Source organism: Pelodiscus sinensis, chromosome 8 (genome assembly GCF_052426305.1).
Source record: "Pelodiscus sinensis isolate ZL-2025 chromosome 8, ASM5242630v1, whole genome shotgun sequence".
Classification (NCBI taxonomy): domain Eukaryota; kingdom Metazoa; phylum Chordata; order Testudines; family Trionychidae; genus Pelodiscus; species Pelodiscus sinensis.
In genome coordinates, this window is record NC_143059.1 from 21,541,773 (window position 1) to 21,564,078 (window position 22,306).

The following is a 22,306-nucleotide window of genomic DNA, read 5'->3' on the forward strand; positions in this document are numbered from 1 at the left end:
AGGGGAAAAGGAGCCCAGGAGATCTGGCAGTATTTTAAAGAAGCCTTATTGAAGACACAGAAAAAAACATTGCAATTGGCTCACCGGGGAAATCCTTGGTGAACTTAAGCACAAAAAGGAAGCTTACAAAAAGTGGAAAATTGGACAGATGACTAGGGAGGGGTATAAATGTATAGCTTGAATATGCAGGGGAGTTATCAGGAAGGCGAAAGCGCAATTGGAATTGCAACTTGCAAGGGATGTGAAGGATAACAAGAAAGGTTTCTACAGGCATGTTAGCAAGAAGAAGGTGATCAGAGAGGGTGTGGGCCCTTACTGGATGAGGGCAGAAACCTAGTGACAGATGATGTGGGGAAAGCTGAAGTACTTAATGCTTTCTTTGCCTCTGTGTTCACGGACAAGGTTGGCTCCCAGACTAATGCGCTAAGTGACGCAATATGGGATGAAGGTGGACAGCCCTTGGTGGGGAAAGAACAGGTTAGGAACTATTTAGAAAAGCTAACCATACATAAATCCATAGGTCTGGACTTAATACACCAAAGGTTACTGAGGGAGTTGGCAAATGTCATTAAGGAGACTTTGGGTATTATCTTTGAAATGCCGTGGAGATCAGGAGAGATCCCGGATGATTGGAAAAAGGCAAATGTTGTGCCCATCTTTAAGAAAGGGAAGGAGGATGATCTAGGGAACTTTAGGACAGTCAGTCTTACCTCAGTCCCTGGAAAAATCATGGAGGGGATCCTTAAGGAATCCATTTTGAAGCACTTGAAAGAGGGGAAGGTGATCAAGAATAGTCTGCATGGATTCATGAAGAACAAGTCGTGCCTGACCAATCTAATTAGCTTCTATGATGAGGTAACTGGTTCTGTGGGTATGGGGAAGGCAGTGGATGTGTTATACCTTGACTTTAGTAAGGTTTTTGATATGGTCTCCCACAACGTTCTTGCCAGCAAGGTAAAGAAATGTGGATTGGATAAATGGACGGTAAGATGGATAGAAATCTGGCTGGAAGATTGGGCCCAGTGGGTAGTGATCAACGGTTCTATGTCAGGATGGCGGTTGGTTTCTAGGGGAGTGCCCCAAAGATCGGTTCTGAGACCGGTTTTGTTCAACATCTCTATTACGGACCTGGATGAGGGGATGTATTGCACCCTCAGCAAGTCTGCGGATGACACTAAGCTAGGGGGAGAGGTAGACACGCTGGAGAGCAGGGATAGAGTCCAGAGTGAGTCAGACAAATTGGAGGATTGGTCCAAAAGAAATCTGATGAGGTTCAACAAGGACAAGTGTAGAGTCCTGCACTTGGGACAGAAGAATTCCAAGCATTGTTTCAGGCTGGGGACCAACTGGCTAAGTAGCAGTTCTGTAGAAAAGGACCTGGGATTACAGTGCATGAGAAGCTGGACATGAGTCAACAGAGTGCCCTTGTAGCCAAGAAGGCTAATGGAATATTAGGTTGCATTAAGAGGAGCATTGCCCGTCAATCCAGAGATATGATTATTCCTCTTTATCCGGCTCTGGTGAGGCCACATCTGGAGTGTTGTGTCCAGTTCTGGGCCCCCAATTACAGGAAGGATGTGGATGCATAGGAGAGGGTCCAGCGGAGGGTAACCAAAATCATTAGGGGGCTTGAGCATATGACTTACGAGGAGAGGCTAAGGGAGTTGGGTCTGTTTAGTCTGCAGAAGAGAAGAGTGAGGGGGGATTTGATAGCAGACTTCAACTTCCTGAAGGGAGGTGCCAAAGAGGATGGAGAAAGGCTGTTCACAGTAGTGATGGATGTCAGAACAAGGAACAATGGTCTCAAGTTGCAGTGGGAGAGGTCCAGGTTGGACATTAGAAAAAACAATTCCACTAGGAGGGTGGTGGAGCACTGGAATGGGTTACCTAGGGAAGTAGTGGAGTCTCCATCCCTAGAGGTGTTTAAGTCTCGGCTTGACAAAGCCCTGGCTGGGTTGATTTAATTGGGATTGGTCCTGCCTTGGGCAAGGGGCTGGACTTGAAGGCCTTCTAAGGTCTCTTCTAACTCTATGGTTCTATGATTCTATGATTCTAGGGGAACAGGACTGGGTGCAGTCATTAACAAATGACAAAATAATCTCATACTCCTGCAAGTGCTAAAACCTGAAAATGTTAAAAATTTAATTTGTTTTTCACCAATTAGTTAGTGTTCTTTGTTCACTCAGCTTAGTGATATTGCATTGGCAAGTCTCATGTATTAGCCCAAAATTGCAATGTTGTTGCAAAACTACAGGAGTGTCCTCAAATTATTTCAAAATGGCTTTCTTTGGGTTAAATAAAATGAAAATATATATTGATATTAGCTACTGTGAAATAACTTCTTTAAATGCTACACCTAAATTACCTGACTGTGTCCCTCACACAAAGGATTTCAAGTGTATAATTAAATTATTACCGGGAATAATCAACAGAAACGGCTATTTATGTGCCAGTCCTTACCAAGACAGACCTTTTAGCTAAATATTTGATAGACTAAATATTTTAAAATATGTTAAAATAAACTAACTGCAATTATACAAAAGGTGAACCACTACGGATTATGCAGCTTTGAGATATTTAGACAGTATCATTATTTTCCTACAGAGATTGTAAAGAACTTCACCTTCTTATACGAAATTCATTAAAAGTACCATTACAAGATGGGGGAAAATAATACTTGGCATTTATATATCACTCTACATCTTCAAAGTGCAATTAATAATCTAACTATGGAAATCATAGATACAGCTGATATTAATAAAGATACAAAATAGTTTTAAGTCCATCTCTTTCTATTAAATATTAAGGGAGTAGGAATTAGAGAATAACTATTGTAATAAAAATAGCAAAAAGGCAGATTTTTAAATTTGTTCTTAAAAACTTCCAAAAATACCTAAGGTCTGTTATTCTGCTCTTATTCTTTTTATTGGTGATAGAAATGCAGAGGGTTTAACCTACCACCTATGCCAAAAATTCAATTACATTGTTTCTCAAAGTATTTGTTTCCATATGATGATGTATAGATAGGTTTCTCAAGTTAAAAAGAACTAACAAATGTTTAAATACAATCTTTGCAGGTTAATATTTCAGATACTATCTCTGTCAATATTTAGGAACCAAACAATTTTGTGCATGAATTTTAATAAGAATACTCAGAGAGAAGGTATTAAACAGGTATTAAGCACTTTATTCTAGGTAATAGTTTAAAAAACAATACAATTAATTACACAATAATGTTCAAATGTACGAGGATTTTGTCTAATGTTTTTTAGAATAAACATTGCAACTATTTGGGCTAATAAACTTGTTCTCCCCAAATGCAAAAAAAAAACAAAAAAAAACCATTTTTTTTCAACCCGAGGGTATTGTTTTTCCAGCCTTATTAAAGGAAATCAAGTGTTCGATTATATTTTTCTGAAAATGCTTATATTTTAAAAACAGATACAACATATGCATCCAGATTTGACAGAATTATTCCTGAAATAGACTGACTCAAACCCTGTAAATACCTTCTCTACCAAAAGGCTGAAATTAAAGGGCTGTCATTGTATATTAAAATGCATTTGATGCAGCTGAAACAGTTCAAATTTAAAAAAATTACACAAGCACAAAAAGTTATGAAAGCAGAATGCTTGCAGTGAAGTTCACATGCCTAAAGCACAAGATACAGTAGCAGAGCTATAATAAATCAAGCCACTATGATCTTCTTTCAGTGACATAAATCAACTGAAAGGTTTAGAAACTAGAAAAAAATATGGGAATGACAAAAAATTAGAAACAAAACCAAAACAAAACAAATAAAAAATTGTAGACATTCTGTATTTTTCTATAAGCATCCTACCCAATAAATTTTGTTCCTTGAGGCCCAAGCTGCAGGATTCGGCTAACCATGCTCTCACCCTCATTTAGAGGGGGAGGATTGGTAGGAAGATGCAGTTTACTGAATAACATCCATGCAGCAGGAAAAGAAACAAGAAGGGGAAATTAGGAACAAACTGTCATTCCCGACAGAACCAGCAATTTTCACCGGGGTGCCACTTATGGTAATGAACAAAATTTATAATTAAAAAAAACCTCCACATCATCGTGGATTGTTTTCCCTAATTTTAGCTTTGAAAAATGTCAGTTACTAGCATTTGCACTATATTAAGATCTCTGGAATCATGCAGAGAGGTCCTTTCTCCACTAGATACAGGCATGCAAATCCCATTAGTGTTGGAGGGGGATATGCACAAATGCTGACTAGAGAATACTGCACTACATTTGAAAATAATTATAGTGAATCTTCTTATTTTCCTGGAATTCTACTCATCACACAGAATGAGAGCTAAATTCTGTCCTTGGATACATATATATGACTTTGTCTAACTTCAAGGGGAGTTAAGTATGAGTAGCTGAGTGCAGAATTTGGCTTGTTGATAGTTTTAGTTACTTTAAAAAAACCACAACAACCTGCAATCTTTAAACTGGCAAAACTCCCTTTAAATCAGAATCCCCCCCCCCCCCCCCCTTGGTAAGACTGTCATAATTGAGCCTGTATAGAGCACAAGAAACACAGGTCTACCTGAAAAGTTCAAATTAAGTAGTTTCAATATTTAGCTACTTACATCGACAAGATGAAGGAAATGAAAGATGTAATATGAGTGTTAACAGTGGAATTCATAGAACAACTCACCCTAAAAACTGGGCACCTGCTGGTCCCATTTCTACCAGCCTACTGGCTAATCCTTCTCCTTCAACCATTGGTGGTGGGCTGGCCAGTTTATGTCTCTTTACCAAACGGCAGGTGATGCGGGTGGGTGCTGTACATTTGCGTGGTGGAATAATAATTCTCATTCCATGATGACGGCTACCCCTCATTGAGCCCCCACGTGCATCAACCATAAAACTAACCAGAAAACTGTAGAAAAAGGGAGAACATGTCATTAAAATGGTCATAAATCAAACAAGGAAAATGTTGTGTAAATCAGGAAGAATTTAATAAAATAAAAATTATGATGAAAACATCAGCTAACATGATCATTAGGAAACAAACACCCACTATGCCATAAATATCAGCAGGATTCTTTAAATGTATTATACATGTAAACAATAATCAATCAAATCCAGAATTTTCTAATAGTCTAGCAGTATAGTGATGGATGATTAAAGTACTATTGAATATTTAGCCAAAAACCTAGAGTTATAGAGAGTATGTATATAGCTACCTAAATAATTAGAATATTATTATTACGTTATTAGTACATATATTAAAGTAAATTAGAATGGTTATTACTAAATGTTCTGCAGACTATATAGTTCAAAGTAGTGAGTCCCACATGCACAAGAGAACCAGTCAGTAGAAGACAAGGTCAACAGAAATCCTAGTTTTTATATTTGGATCTCAGTCTTATAAAAACATTTGGATAAACCCAATTAAAAGCATACTTTCCTACTTTCTAATGTAAACACTGTGATGAGCAAGCTTATTAAATGGTTCTGGTGAATTTCTATATATTTTAGAGTGTGTCTACCTGAAAGTCTGTTTGGAGGGATGCGATAGGAGAGTGGCCACTGGGGCAGGGGAAGAGTGCTATGCAGTGTCCACTGAGGGCAGCCGTACCACCAAAAGAGTAGCCAGCAGGTTTAGGATTTTGCCAACTTGCCTGCCAGCGCACCAGTAGCTAGCCCTCCTACCCCTAACCTTTTCCCCCCTTCCCAGCCCTTGAGAGTGGGGAGAGAACAGGCTCTGAGGGGTTGAAGGGGTGGGCCGGGAGGGAGGGAACAGCCCCTGGGCAGGCTGGAGGAGTGGCCGAGTGGGGGAGAAAGATCAGGCCACAGACACACTGGAGAGGTGGCCTGGGGTGGGAGAGAGAACAGGCCCTGGGTGTCCTGGAGGGGAGGAAAACATGCCCCTGGACCTCAGCCTACTGCCTTCCCCCTCAAGGCCCTGCCCTGAAGGACCCAGGAACACCGGGTAAGTCTGCTAGTATGAATAAATTAGAACAGCACACATACAAGTTTTCTATAGATGCATACCTCTCTACAATCAATTATTCCACCAATCTTCATATTGACATGGATGTCTGGTTATAAATAGACAAGTGGTCCTGTACCACCTTAGAGACTAACAATCAATATCCATGGCAATGGGGCATTGAGCTCCTGATGTTGTGGCTTATGTGGCTAGGTCCTGTGACGGTGTTGCTTGTATAGGTGTGTGGACAGAGTTGGCTATGGAGTTTATTGCAGGGGTAGGTTCCTTTGTGAGTATGTTTGAGATGTGCTGCATGGTCTTCATACAAGTACATATTGGTTCAAATTATCTGATGTGTAAGTTGTCCTAGGCTTTAATATTGACAACTTAAATTCATTTTATACCTTTATTGGGTTTTAGGTGAAAAATTCTTTTTATACCAAAATGTGCATACTTAAATGAATTTAGATACATTTCAGTTGATCCACCTATTAATTAATTCCAATTTGTGATTCCAATATATAATGATAATAAATGTGTTTTACTTTTAGATCCTATACTTTCTCTAGACAATATTTGTTTATCATTATTTTCCTTATTTACTGTTTATGACATATCAGCTAACTAATGAAAAATTAAATTAAATTAGACCTTTGGCTCATTGAGATAATTCTTCATCTATTAGCTGTAAACCTATTTGACTTTGTGTGGTTGAAGTTAACATCGGCATATTATGTACGCTAATATAAGGAGTTAATCAACAAACGGCAAATGTGCTAGAAACTTTGCTTATCACTTTCTTGTGATAATAGAGCACTTTTATCTTTTTCAACTGTGATTTATCTTAAACATCCTATGTCCTGCCCTACATGTTTATGTTTGCTCTTGCTTTCACTGCTCCACGTGGAAGATGTCCAACACTGGTATCACTAAGATTTCACAGAGCACACTCAGGCCGTGTCCAGACTCAGGGTTTTTTTCGGGAAAAGTAGCCTTTTCCTGAAAAAACTTCCCCTGCGTCCAGACTCAAGCCGCGTTCTTTCGAAATTATTTCAAAAGAACGCGGCTTTGCTTTCGATGGCGGTAAACCTCGTTTCACGAGGAAGAACGCCTTCTTTCGAAAGTTCCTCTTTTGAAAGAAGGCGTTCTTCAATGTAAAGAGGCCGTCTTCGAAAGAGAGCATCCAGACTCGCTGGGTGCTCTCTTTCGAAAAAGCGGATTTCTCTTTCGAAAGATCCGCCTGCAGTCTAGACGCGATCTTTTGAAAGAGGCTCTTTCGAAAGATGCTTTCGAAAGAGCCTCTTTCGAAAGAAGCCTGCAGTCTAGACATAGCCTCAGGGAAGTGTGGATGGCAAGATCTCACAAATCTAATGGGCAATAAGCCAGCTGCTGACAAGCTATGAAAGAGTTTTACGGAGTACTGCCATTAAAATTTACAAAACAAAGTAAAATATTAAGCAAAGGCATATAGACCTGGGTCACAGAGAGGGAAATACTAAGTGGACTCCTTTACAGTTCTGCTTTGTCTTTTTAGGTTTCCCTGATTTTTGCCAGCTAAGAATATGAGGCTAATAAAGATTTAAGGTGTGTACCTGGGAAAAAGAGACAGCCAAATGGAACAAAGCTCTCATCACTGTTCACCTATAACTGGAGAAGGGCACACTATGCGAATGCTCCACTGAGGGAGTTGCTGAAGGGCACACTTACAACAGGACTGGGCTTGGGGGCAAGAGGATTTGTCTCTGACTTTTTGCAAGGGTGGTCCCTGGTCTAATATGTTGCACCATATCCATCATGGCTGCAAATACTTAAATATTTTAAGCCAATTCTTAATTAATATAACAAAAGATATTCTTGTAATCAAACAATCCTATATAAAAGGAAGATCAACGCAATGTTATTCATCTAGTTAATAGAGCATTACTGGCAAACCCAAGCAGGATCAGAAAGAGCAAAAGCTACAAGCAGTTACCAAATAATATGCCTAAACAAACCAATCTTTTTACACATTGCCAGCTATATAAAATATAGATTTTTTAGCCACAACATTTTACTGAATTACTTTTCAAAGTGGTGATTTCCCTTTTAAAAACATAATAATACTTCATGCACTGTTTTTATCAAAAGGATTAGTAGTTGATATTTACCTAAATTAGGACCTGTCTATCTAATAAGGTCAGCTAAAGTATGATCTCTAAAATACAAAGCTAAAAAGCTAAAGAGTGAACATTTCTACTTCAAAATAAACAAATAAATAAATGAAAGACAGAGGATATAAGAGGATGTACTACACACATCTACGCACACTTGACTGTGGACAGAGAGGTGACATAAATAAGAATAAATGAGGATTCACAGTAAGGACATAGTTATCACCTTGAATCATACTGGGGAAGTGGAGAGGAATAGCTGCAAAATAATTTAGAAAGCAAATGGGAAAAATTAATATAAGATAATTAGAAGCAAGCAACAGAAAACCTTCAATAATTAGCAAAAGAAAAGCAACCATCAGAAAAATAATGAAAGCAATGCATTTGAGGGCCACCTTTAAAAACAATTTGGCTTCCATTTATATATATATCTACATACAGGGCTTGACAAACCGCGGTGAAATCCACTCGCCAGCCCCGCACCGAGCATGCGCCAGACCCACATTGCGCATGCGCGCGCCGCCGGTGAATGGGGCGACCGGCTGAAATCTACTCACCATGGGCGAGTAGATACACTGATTTGTCGAGCCCTGTCTATTTATATCTATATTAGGGATATATAATCCCATTTAATTAGTTAACTGGCTAAACATTAAGTTTAACTGGTTAACTGATTAAATAGGTCAGAGAGGGAGGGAAACGAGTGGTGTGGAGGAGCTACCCATTCACATCCTTCATATATAACACATTTTGTAATACACAAAAAGAATCTTTCCTAAATGAAGCATTCAAGGGACATGTCTTCTCTCAGCATTGGCCTACACCTTCTGTTAGCATTCCTGGGGGTTACCATTCTCCTGGGGCACCGAGAACAGAAAAGACCCCTTAAACTTTTGTGGGTCTATGTGCCTATTGTAGATCCACACAGAATTCAATGTGACATGAGTTCTTTAAGTTTGTGTTATACCAATCAGCATGCTTCATTGTGTATCTTGGAAAATCAACTATTGCATTTGCATACAGCAATTTATTTTCAAAAATACAGCATATGAAGATATATAGCACTACACATTTGGAAAAAAAAGATGAAACTCCCATAAGCCAAACATTAAATGTCTCTTCAAATTGAATTTTTGAAGGTTTATGGATATGGGATTGCACTGTGCTTAATATAAAGTATGGTACATTTACAGGCTAGGATATGAGACTTGGGTCTCTTATTATAATATTGTCAATGTTGGCATACTAGTTCTTTCACTGAGCCAAGGAAACCAAGGTTTCAAACAATGCACATGCAAACATGGGGAGAAGCAGGTATACAGAGTTACACCTGAAAAACTGAAGATACAAGAACCTGGATTGTTTACTCCAGCAAAATTGTGCTTTACCCATCTGTAGAAGCAGCTTTCTTAGAAGATTTCTGGGCAGTGTAATGCTCATTAAGAGAAAGATTCAAACCACCTAGTGGTAAAAAGACTTATCTAAACTCAAAGAACTTGAAAAACATACCTTGGTTTAAAATTTGAAAAGCCAGAAGATTCTAAATTAATGTCATATTTCCCTCCTTCACTCACTTGCATGATTTAGGTCTAAACCTTCCATTCTTTGCACACCAAAATCTCCCCCTTTTATTGTGAACTAAGAACATGTGACAAATTTTACATTATTTCCTCTGAGGACATGTACACGAGGAAAAGGGATAGCCTATTAGGAGATGACTGTTCCTTGTGCTTCCTAATCTGGGAGCACAGAACTGGCAAGTACTCTACACATTGAGTTTGTAAAGGGGAACTTTAAGGCATGGCTGCGAATTTTAAAGATATGCAAGGAATCCAGGTTTAAGCCCAGGCAAAATTGTCCATGAATATGAAGGTCTATGCAGGAGGTCAATTTCAGCTAAAATTACAATGCTAACAATACATTTTTCCTCTTAGAGCTGAATCTATTGATCCTTAGACTTCAGTGTTAAGCACATGCTCAGTTGCTTTCCAGGATCAGGACCTAAAATTCTACTTGTTAGTCCTCCTCTTTTATATTTGTACCCTGCTTAGATACATACTGAAGTACTTTGCTGATTTTACCCTTAACTTTGAATGTCCTTGAACTTGTTGGTTTAAAATGTTCCCCCTCACATTATAATTAGTCAAGGGGCAGAAATCAATAAGAAGGAATACAAAATTTTGTTTCCTGTCATTGTTGAAAATTTTACTACAAATATTGATATTAGGTAGGCTCATATGTGACACAGAATTTCCTTTGGTAATTTATACTTTTAACCCCAAAATTCTACAATATGCATTTCAAAAATCACCCATATATGCATTTAATTTAATTATTTGTGGTATATCAAGAAAAACTGTAATAATAGCGATGATAACTGAATTGTGTAATTAATGTCAAAATAATTTTTTGTGCGAGTGGGAAAAGGGAAGGGTTATAGATTAAATTATGAGCTCTCATTTTTCATGGAAAAGTGAATAGCAAGTGAAGCATAACACCATATCCTTAGTTTTATATTTAGAACAACTGAATACAATATAACTGAAATAATCCTAAAACATTTAAAAGCAAAGCATAAGCAACAGAAAAAGAAAAACAAGCTAGTTACAGAAAGCTCTCTGTGGGATGTCAGCTTTCCTTGCACCTAGGAAATTAGGCATAGTGGAATATTGTCATGATGAGATGCAGGACTTGAGCTCACAACACCTGCTATCACTACTGAGAGGCTTTTGATTAAATCCCTGTCTGTCTCAGAAATTCATGCCCTCAACTCAGATGACATCTTGTGGAAGGTTGAAATACAAGTTAATCTTGATTTATTTTAGCCCTGACCCTGCTCTCATTGAAGTCAATGAGAATTTTACATTGGCTTCAACTGGAGTAGGACAGGAATCACTGCCAGCAATTTCAGTAGGTTATAGTGTCCACACAACAATTAGAGTTTCACACGTAATGACAGAGGAAATCTGTTAAACAACCTACCCAGAATGGATGGGACTTGAGACAAGGTTAACATTGTCCAAGGTGTCTGCGGCCCAGCTATAATGCCTGAGAGAATCAGAATCAAATTCCCTTGGAAATGTCAGGTGCTTCAAAAAGATAAACAGATATTTTCAATGAACATGAAAAAGTCAAACATTTCTGCCCAGCACATCTCAATTAACTCATCATTTTCAGAAGAATTATTTCCCCCTCACACACTCCTACTGGCATTTCTCTGCTCTCCCAGCTACAGATTACTGACCTCGAAAAAGAATTCTCACAGCAGGTTACATGAATGCTACAACACTTTAAGGATCCACTTTTGCTGCAACCCGAATTACTGCTCTCTCATATACACAGTTTTGTCCAATTTGTATTTACATGCAAGGTCAAGAAAAATCTATGAAAAGTTGTTTGCTTGTGCAGAAAATCCCTGGAAGACCCTCCTACGGCTAAGTCTTGTAATCCTCACTCAAGCAAAACCCATATTGACTTAATGGGACATTTAGCTTAAATTAGGATTGCAGGATTGGGACCTCAGTGTGCCAACCCATGATGTGATATTTTTCTTTCTGGGTTGTTATCCTGGGAATTTTTTTTATGGAATGCTAGTCTTTCTACTCATCCACTGAAACATTGTTTAATTCTGCACAGCATTGGTCCCCCGAGGGTGGTAACTGAATTACATAGCTTATCAAATATTGATAAGTCAATCACATTAGAATAACACTGACAGACTTTCAACTGGGGCCCTAAAGGGTTACTGCATCACAGAGAGAACATGTTATTTTATAAGGAATTGAGTAGAATTCAAAATGATTGTCTCTTTAGTGCTGTACCTAGTTTCAGTTTTCACCATTCCATGTTTAGCCTTTTGGGGCACAATAATGTCTTCTCATGGTTCTTCAGATTCTTTCTAATTGTGTTGGTGAAGTACTACTTAACAGAGCATTTTTTTAAAGCTGTTTAAGCCATGATATTATGTGGGCATATTTCCCGAGAGAGGTATGCAAGTGATATTTATTAATGCCGCTAAAACATTCTGGAAGTGCAGTCAGATATCACAACAAGAAAATTACTTAAGTCAATATGATCATCACTCAGTACCAAAAGAAAAGCCTGTGTGATGGGTGGGGCAGATCACTCTGCTTCTAATAAATGTTTCTGGTTGCCCCCCAAATATGAATAAAGACAGCAAGTACTCCTTGGCCACACAGATCTGATCTTTTATCTTTCATTTTTTTAGACCTGAAACTCATGAGCTGCTTTGAATCCATGTTAATCAAGCTGAGAAGGGAATAATATATTCATTCCAACTTTATATATTGGCATTAAAAGCCATTTAAAATTAATCCTTTTAAATGGGAATATCAGTTCTAGTCAGAAATCAAACCAATATCAGCACAGACACAGGAAAGTCCTCTGCTGAGACGGCATCACAAGATAAACACCGGTAAGTGTTTAATTTTGGCTAGAACCTGTATCCCCTCCTTTTACTCATTTTCAATGTATTTTTTTTCAAATGTTAGCTTTTTTTATTAGGATCTTTTTTAACTGTACAATACTTCAAGCAATCAAGTGCAATGATTCAAGTAAGCAGACAATAATTATGGGCATGAAGCATGCTAAAGTATATCAAGTGTTGAATACCTACAATATTTAAGTCAGGATATTACAAAAGAATGACAAATTCACTTTTAACTTAGATGATTTCTCTAATCCTTTTCAACTGGGTAGTAAATTATCAGACGAGAAAATGCCACAATTCTGTCATACTTGGAAGAAGGGAGCAACACTCACTGCCACTTTTTTCCCATTACTCACACCCTAAATAAATGCTCCCTCCCTCCTCTCCCCACAAAATTCCCCCTCCCCCACACACACTTTATCCTTGTCGGATATGCAAGCCTGCCCATCAGAGCAACTGAAAACTGTTTGCAAATATACTTCATGTTTCCTAGTCTTTGTCTGGTAATCCGTATATTGTGCAAATAAAAACCCTACTGTCTGGTCCATTATTTTCTGTAAAAACTACAGACACCTGTAGTAGCTAACGTGTTTCTCTCAAAACAGATGTCTTGGAAGTATTTACAGACATCATCATCTTAGATTCTGTGACCAGGTCTGCCTGTAGATAACTCTGAGAAAGGATCTTATTGGTATGCTGCCCCTTCTGTTAGTTGGATGCACAGGTCTTAGGCAGCACACATCTGTTGATCAAACTCTCATGGATCATCACAAATTTGAAATTTCCACAAAGGCAAATACAACTCTCTGCACCAGGGACACAATATAGTGAACAATAAAGTTTCTTGGATCTGGACTTCTAACACTCCTGTCATCTGAAGAAGTGGGCTGTTCTCACAAAAGCTCATGATACCATCTACATGTTTTGTTAAGTTTTTAAGGTGCTACTAGTCTATTTGTTGTTTTTAAAGTTTTTCCTGTTACAGACTAACTTGGCTCACCTCTGAAACTTAATAAAGAGGATGTTACTTTACCTACAATGTTGCAACTCACTCAGTTGGTACTAGACTTGCAGTTGTCACCTGGCTCTTACCCATTTTGGGTGATCCTTCCTTGATACAAAGAGCAACTCCATGCCTTTAACCTCTGAAAAATGTTTTACCATTCTCCTCACTCAGACAAAGATCTTCATCTTGCCAGGCAGGCCCCTCCTCAGAATGCTAGGATTCTAGCCTCAGCAACAAGAAAGTACATCTTGCTCTTTATGGAACTGCACTGACACACAGAATGTCCCCATGGCTTGTAGTCTCTTAGGAAGATGTTATTACCATATCAGTGGAACAAAAATACAGTTCAAAGTACTGCTCTTTTATCAATGTAAATCCTGAGTAGCTCTCCATTTACAGACAAGGTTATTATATGGGGTGGAGCTAGCATGCTTACAGAGCACTGGTTCCAATACTGATATATGTCATTAATTACCACTGGTCATCTTCCTGTGGAGTGAAAGCTGTCTGGATTGCTTGCCCACCTGGGCTCCAAAGTCCTTTTCTAAGTATCTTTGTTTCCCACAATTCTACAATCTGCATGGCCACTGCATTAGAAACATATTAGTCTCCACTGTATTTTGCTATGAGCCTGTTTCCAACACTATTCCCAATATTTGCTTTTTTAAAAATCTAGTACTGGCAGTCCTTATCAGTAGCAGAGCTCGAAGGGTGCATTGTTAAATTTCATGGATAGCTCCTGAAGGCAATAATAGTTGCATGACTGAATAGTCTTGCTAGGGTAAGGAAGGAGCAGTAAACGGTGATGATTTCTGTCAGAAGAGCTTCCCAAACGGGAGATTCAGCCACCAACCTTGAAATCTATAAAATAATACAGATTGGTTACTTTGGGCTGCCTTTTCCAGATGCTGGTTTGAGTGTCTGCCATTGTGAGGTAAATAATTCTAAAGAAAAAATCACTCTGAGTCTAAGAAGGCTTTAGAAACTTCTCTCAGGAAACCACCCCTTGATGCTGACAATCAGGTCTATTTTTTAACTTCCATACCTGGATTGGCTCTTGATTTTCATCTGTTCCTATATAATCTGAGGAAGAACTGACTATGGTGGTTTTTCCTCCATTAGCATTTGTCCAAGAGGCTGTGAACCTCTCTGTTAAGTGCAGATCTTATGTGGTAATTCATGCCTTTTTCAGTGCAAAATTGTAATATGGTAATGAGTTCTGCATTGGACTAAATGCTGTGTCTCAGTGTGTGCACGCAGCACTAATACTTGTTTTCAGGGAAAGTTTAAAGTTTAAGGTGTAAGTTTTGACCTGTAAAGCCCTTGTACACCTGAATCACCACATCTTTTTTTCTGCTGCAGCAGAGATCAGTTGAAACTCCACTGGTATATGGGACCTGCTAGTAGGATGTTCCTTATGTGGGTCCTTTATACTCAGACTAATTTCCACCCATTATGGGCCAAAATAGCGCAAATATGTTGACCTATGTTAAGCTCATCGATTCTGGCAGATGTTGAGGAAGGGGTAAGGTTCAAGGGGAATCAGGAGGAGGTAAGGATTTGTATTTCAGGATCAGGGTTTAGTAGGAACTTGGATGGGAAATTCTGTTTTTGTTGGAATTATTTCTTTTTATACAGAAAAAAATGTTGGCTTGTTTTCATCATGACTTGATCATGTTTTTAATCATCTCTCAATGGTGCAAAGAATCTGGATGGACATTCTTTTTATGTTGTATTTGAAATAGATAGCTGTGCAGTTGGAATCCTGTCTGATTATCGTCAGAACAGAATTCACATCCTTCCCAAACTTACAATAATAATCATGTTCTAGATCCCTTCCTTGTCCTAATAAAAGTCGCAAGAGAAATTTAATTGAAATTAAAACAACATTAATTATGAGATTTTCAGGAAACCTCAGCCTAGTCTTTGTCTGAGAGTACGTCTACACAGCAGTGTTATTTCAGAATAACTGATGTTATTCCAAAATAACATAGTTTGAATCTTCACTACAAGAAGTTATTTCAACATACTGTCAAAATCATGTCAAACTGGAGGACTTCTTACTCCAACTCCTGTAGTCCTCATTGTACAAGGAGTAAGGAAAGTCAGAGGAAGAGTGCTCTTGCTCAGACTTCTTACTGTGTAGACAGCGCCAAAAGCTGAAATAAGCTATTTAGACTTTAGCTACGCAACTGACATAGCTGAAGATGCATAACTTATTTCAGCTTTAGTCCTGCTGTGTAGACGTAGCACAAAATTCCACCTGAAATGAATTGTATTTGCTAGTACAAAACTGATATAACAAAAATAAAGTTAAACATGAAAAACATCCTTGATGGTTTGACCCAGTATTTGCATTAATGAGAGATTTGATTTGCTGTTGTTTAAGAACTAAGGACTTTCTTTGAGATCCTCCAGAGAAAGTAGAGTCTTTTTCAACACATGCAGAATTATGTTTGTCTCAAAAGTATAGCTACCCAATATCCTTCAGAACAGATTTAAAATACACTCATGCTGGTATTTCTTCATTTTCAGGTGTGCCTTTTGTAATAAGCTGTAGGTTAATGGACCACAGTTTAAATAACTTCCCTTAATACTTAACAATTAAAAGTGCGACTTAAAGTGGCATCTACTGGTTTTCTGCACAGGGGTCAATTTCACACAACCCCCCCAACTACATGAATAAAAATTCTGGGATCAGACTGCAAGCATTATGAAGATAATTTATTCTACAGTTAGGTTATCTTTTAACCAGAAAACAGACATGAAAATTTCTATTCAATTTCTGAACAAATGTATAGCTTTTATGTTAATTTGCTAAAATAAGCAGTCAGATTTAAAAATTTTAAAGTCTGTCTAGCAAATTCTGAGAGAACTCTCAAAACAAAGAGAACAGCATCTACCTATAACCACTATTAACTTTTATAAGTTCTTTTCCACACTGTGATCAACTTTTGTTGAATTAGTCATTACACAAACTTTTAAACTATGTTATAGCTTCATCATAATCACAAGGCCAAATTCTTCCTTTTGGATGCATGTAAGAGACATCAAAGGGCATCCCACAAGTGCACAAATGTTCATGATTTATGTTACAACATTAAAAGGATGCAATAACATATGCACACGTAGGATTGAATCCTGCAAGTTGCTGAGTTCTGTGGTCATAATCCTGCAAAACTTGTAAGGACATGCCTAATTTAAAGCACACATGTAGTTAATTTACTTTAATGGGGTTACTCACATGTTCACAGTTAATTATGAGCTCACATGTTTTGCTGGATGAAGACCAGAGAGCTCAGCTTCTTGCAAAATCAAGCCCACAATGGAGTAAATCCTTCAGTCCTTACTTTCAGTCCCTTATTTCCTCCATTCAAGGTTGTGGTCTCAATAAGCATTGTGAAAAGACTGAAAAATGTGACCTTATATAGATTAAACATGAACACTAGCCAGATGGTACATAGTACATACCGGATCCTTTGATGGTATCAGCAACTCTTCGATCATCATGCTGTCTCGTGCATAGGAACTTCTGTTCAGAGTACAGGACCTATCCGAACTGAAGGAGCGGAGGCTGTTGTATTTACAATTTAACCATTGAACATGCAAATGGACAATGGGATGAACAAAAATAAATTAATACATGCAACTTCCAGGGAAATGCATATATATACACATGATCTCTGACGTAAAATAAATGCGATACTAAAAAAATTGAATATTAACCTCTATACAATGTTGTTTTCTTTTCAAATCATACACATAACAAGTAGTCCCAATGAATGATTGTTGCTTTGCAGCTTGGTTTGAGATTAAATCTATGCAAAAATACCAGCTATTTCTGCCAGCTTTGAAAAACGCCCAAAACACTTTTAGGCCCTAATCCTGGAATAGAATCCATACAGGTGGATCCTGAACATAATGCAGTTCTGGATATGTGCCAGCTCTGTTCACCTGGATCAAACTGCAGGATCAAAGTCTTAAACTGGCTCAATTTTCAGAGTTTGCCTCAGCTTTTAACTTTATTAGGAAAACCCTATTTATTCATTTTTCTACTTGTTAAAATATAGTTACATGTTAGAAAAAGGTTCCTTGTTAACAATAAAAATTAGGAAAAACATTAGTTTTGGGTATTATATGGATATTATACATTTTGGAAATTAAGAATGACAAATCTGAATATGCCGTAATTAAAGAAAATTAATGTGTGAGTATATTACATTTAGCCCTGGAAGTTACATATAGTATGTGTTAGAAAGTACACTATATGCTCAGACATGCTTGCTAGCTTTGTGACTCAAATAAATAAATAAATAAATAAAAATCCAAACCAAATAACAGCACCTAGACAGCTTAATATGATTTTAAACAAGCAAAAAACTTTTTAAAATAGTAAACCTCTACAATTTATTACATGCACTTTGTGTTTGTTTCTAGAACTTTTCTAAATTCCTCAAAACATTCATTAAATTTCTTTTTACACTGCACTCTGCTAATTATAATGGAAGCAGAATTGGCACCTTTTATTATTATAAGCATACATTAATCATATTTTAAAATTACTAAGGATGTAAAGAATTCATGTCATATTTGTTATGTCACAATAAAAAGAAAGTTTTCTAATGTTATATACGAGGCATGCTGTTTCACAAGGCTGAGTAAAGGAAAATGAGCAATGGCAATAGCAAACAAATGTAATGAAGGTGTTGTGCCTTCTTACCTGATTTTAGGACTATTTAAAGAAATTTAAAGGGGAAAAGAAATGGGAGAAATAGAAAGCGAGGAATCAGACTGGAAAAAGCAAAATGCTATGGCTGGATGACATATTTAATGTATTTTTCTTAATGTTACACTCAGAATCAATAATAGGTTAAGGTAATAATATGCTTTTTGCTAAATGTATTAAATTACATGAAAAGGCACCATATTTGTCTCCTCTGAGCATAACATATATGTGTGCAGATGTAAAAGTGAGTTGCACAGAAACAAAGAATAATGGTGCACTTAAAATCAGAAGTATGAAAGCCTTAGAATTCTCTCAAGTGAAAAAAAAATAGAGGTAAAATTCTACTCCTAGGTTATGTCTAGACTGCAAGACTCTTTCGAAAGAGGCTTTTTGAAAGACACTTTCAAAAAAGAGCATCTAGACTACAATCAGTCCTATAGCACCTTATAGACTAACAGATGTATTGGAGCATAAGCTTTTGTGGGCAAAGACTCACTTTTTTTCTGGTTTTTCAAAAACTTCAAGACCAGACTCCAAAGAGAAACTGCTGAGCTACAGTTCATCTGCAAGTTTGACACCATCAGCTCAGAATTAAACAAAGACTGAATGGCTAGCTAATTACAAAAGCAGCTTCTCCTCTCTTGGTATTCACACCTCCAGATCAGCTGCTAGAAGTGGGCCTCATCCTCCCTGATTGAATTAACCTCCTTATCTCTAGCCTGATTTCTGGCCTGCATATTTATACCTGCCTCTGGATATTTCCACGACATGCATCTGACAAAGTGGCTCTTTGCCCACAAAAGCTTATGCTCAAATACATCCATTAGTCTATAAGATGCTACAGGACTCCTTGTCACTTTTGCAGACCCAGACTAACACGGCTACCCCTCTGATACTAGACTACAATCAGTACTTTCGAAAAAGCAAGCTGCTTTTTTGAAAGAGAGCACCCAGACAGTCTGGATGCTGTCTTTCGAAAAAGCACAGTTTGCATTACACAGCGCCTTTTTTCGAAAGAGCACTTTCGAAAAAAAGTGTTATTCCTCGTAAAATGAGGTTTTGTGTGGTCGAAAAAACTGCCACATGCTTTTGATTTACTTTCAAAAGAACGCGGCAACAGTCTAGATGCAGGGGACGTTTTTTTCGAAAAAAGGCCACTTTTTTTCTAAAAAACCCTGTAGTTTAGATGAAGCAAAATACAGGACTATGTAGCACTTTAAAGACTAACAAGATGAGCTTTCGTGGGCCAGACCCACTTCCTCAGATCAAATAGTGGAAGAAAATAGTCACAACCATATATACCAAAGGATACAAACAAAAATGAACACACATGAAAAGGACAAATCACATTTCAGAACAGGAGGGGGATGCGGGGGGGGGGGGGAGGAAGGAAGGTAAGTGTCTGTGAATTAATTATATTAGAGGTGGGGAGAGTTAGATGTCTGTGAGCTAATGGTATTAGAGGTGATAATTGGTGAAGCTATCTTGGTAATGGGTAAGATAGTTTGAGCCTTTGTTCATTCCTTCCCGGAGAGTGTCGAATTTTAACATGAATGACAGTTCAGAGGATTCCCTTTCAAGTGCAGATGTAAAAGGTCTTTGTAGCAGAATGCAGGTGGTTAAGTCATTGAGAGAGTGTCCTTTCTGGTTGAAATGGCAAGAAACTGTTTTTTCTTTGTGATCTTGTCTGATATCTGTTTTGTGGGCATTAATCCTTTGGCGAAGTGTCTGAGGTATTTGTCCAATGTACATAGCAGACGGACACTTTCGGCACATGATGCATAAATTATATTTCTGGATGCGCAGGAATATGTGTTCTTGACACACCTCTAGATAGATACACTAGATCTGAACTTGGATATTCTGCTTTCTCATTCATCTGAATGGAAGTTACAGGTGGGGAGAACAGAGCAATAGATAAGATTATCATGCAGATCTTAGAGCAGAATTTTGTGCACTGTCTGCGTTCTCTCTGCCCTCACTTCCCCAATCATGTACTTGAACATTTACCACACAGCGAAACTACAGCATAGCTATGGGCTTTGTCCAGAATATAACTTATATTTTAAAATTAATGGCATATTATTTAACCTTATAAAGATATTAGATTTTCCATTAAAAGTGATTTTGCTAATCTTCTAACACATAGCGTATTTTAAGAATACCTTAAGATGCCTTCTAGATGCATTATAATAGAAACATTTATTGCATTACCTGAGGATTATAAGCAAAACAAAAGAATATAGAGCATTACTAAATGAGAAGATCAAAGTGCATGCTTCAATATCTAATGCAGCCACAATAAACAAGAGTGAAAATAAACATCAAGCATTACCTTATGAGGGGTGCCATTCACTGTTAGACAATGAAATAACTTTTAAAAACAGATCATTAAACTATAGGAAAAAGTCCTCAGGGCTCTGGCTTGTGAGGTTTAATTATTAGCTTCAAAATATTTCAACTGACAGGAAACAACCTGCTGGTCCACAACTATGGAGGTAATCTCTGCGCATACAGCTTTGTTTGCTTCAAGCAAATTGTACAACACAAAATAAGTTTTAATAGTATTTTCAACAATCCAAACATCTGTGCTAGAAACGCAAGGGATGAAATCAATAGTTGTTCTGTAAAATATATTTTGAAATATTGACCTATTTTCCTTAACAATAAATCTGCTTATTGCCTATCAAATAAAACTGTAATGGATTTGGATTAACAATAAAAGTGTAGTAATTTTTTTTCTGAAATATTTTTATATTGTACGTTTCTATTTGATTCTTAATTTGCACCTTTAAAGAAACAAATGTATTAATATAGCTAATTTACTATAATTCATTTTTTCAAGTTTTTGTCTATGGTATTTACAATCATCTGATAAATCAGGCCCAGTAGGGAACATATAAACCTGAGTGTCAGTATGACAGTTAATGGATGAAAGAAACTTGGTTTTTTGCTAAAAGGTCTGTATTAGCTTAAACAGATGCACCACGTAGGTTTCCAGCTGTTTGCAAAAAAGCACTTTTTATATTCCTAGAGCATGTGCGGATACCAGAAACAATGAACAATTAATTTTATGTATCATTGCCACAATGAAGCCAACATGAATTAACAATACAAAGAGCAAAAAATATATACTTCAAATAAAAGTGATTATCAAACTGCAGAAACATGCAATCAGAATTTTTTTTATTTAAAACTGATTTTGGTAATGTGAAAAAATGCACTGGATTAGTATTTGTGATGAAGTCTAAAAAATTAAAAATATCAAATACAATACCTGGCAGAGCGGGCTCCTAGACTAAAGCCCATGTACCCTTCAGCAGGCAAGGAATCATCTCCCAACTCTTTTAGATCTTGAGGCCCAAGATATTTGTCTGTATCACCTGTCATTGCATCCTCACCTGCCAGTAAAAAAGCAAACTGTAATCAGAGGCTACATGTATCATAAATGTTCATGTGTTCAATAATTCACAAAATCCTTCCACTGTTTTTCGACAAGTAATCAATCATATCCCCAGAGGTTTTTTCCCATAGTAGAATGTCAATTATCTACCATTTGCATAGATTTGAAAAAAATTCCACACAAGTGGTTAGTATAGTATAAGGAGTTCTTGATAGCCTGAATTCACTCATTCAAGAATTATACCAAGAATGTAAGCCAATTATTCCTGAAACCAAAGCCTCTCTCTATGGCTACGTCTACACTGGCCCCTTTTCCGGAAGGGGCATGTTAATTTCAGAGATCGTAATAGGGAAATCCGCGGGGGATTTAAATATCCCCCGCGGCATTTAAATAAAAATGTCCGCCGCTTTTTTCCGGCTTTTAGAAAAGCCGGAAAAGAGCGTCTACACTGGCCCCGATCCTCCGGAAAAAGCGCCCTTTTCTGGAGGATCTTATTTCTACTTCAAAGTAGGAATAAGATCCTTTTCTGGAGGATCTTATTCCTACTTTGAAGTAGGAATAAGATCCTCCGGAAAAGGGCGCTTTTTCCGGAGGATCGGGGCCAGTGTAGACGCT

The 22,306-nt window shown here is 37.5% G+C and overlaps 1 protein-coding gene across 33 annotated transcripts in view; it reads right to left on the bottom strand.

Annotated features, from left to right (window-relative positions):
* ANK3 (ankyrin 3) overlaps window positions 1-22,306 on the bottom strand; it is a 639,900-nt gene that overhangs the window by 99,996 nt on the left and 517,598 nt on the right. For 21 of the 33 annotated variants that reach the window (XM_089780093.1, XM_089780092.1, XM_089780089.1 and 18 more), the window contains 5 exons: window positions 21,566-21,689; window positions 17,034-17,136; window positions 11,089-11,195; window positions 8,333-8,365; window positions 4,676-4,900 (listed from right to left, as the gene is read on the bottom strand). In XM_089780093.1, the coding sequence (XP_089636219.1) occupies window positions 4,676-4,900; window positions 8,333-8,365; window positions 11,089-11,195; window positions 17,034-17,136; window positions 21,566-21,689 (592 nt within the window). The remainder of the gene's footprint in view (window positions 1-4,675; window positions 4,901-8,332; window positions 8,366-11,088; window positions 11,196-17,033; window positions 17,137-21,565; window positions 21,690-22,306) is intronic. The other 12 variants (XM_089780106.1, XM_089780081.1, XM_089780080.1 and 9 more) reach the window with 2 other exon arrangements.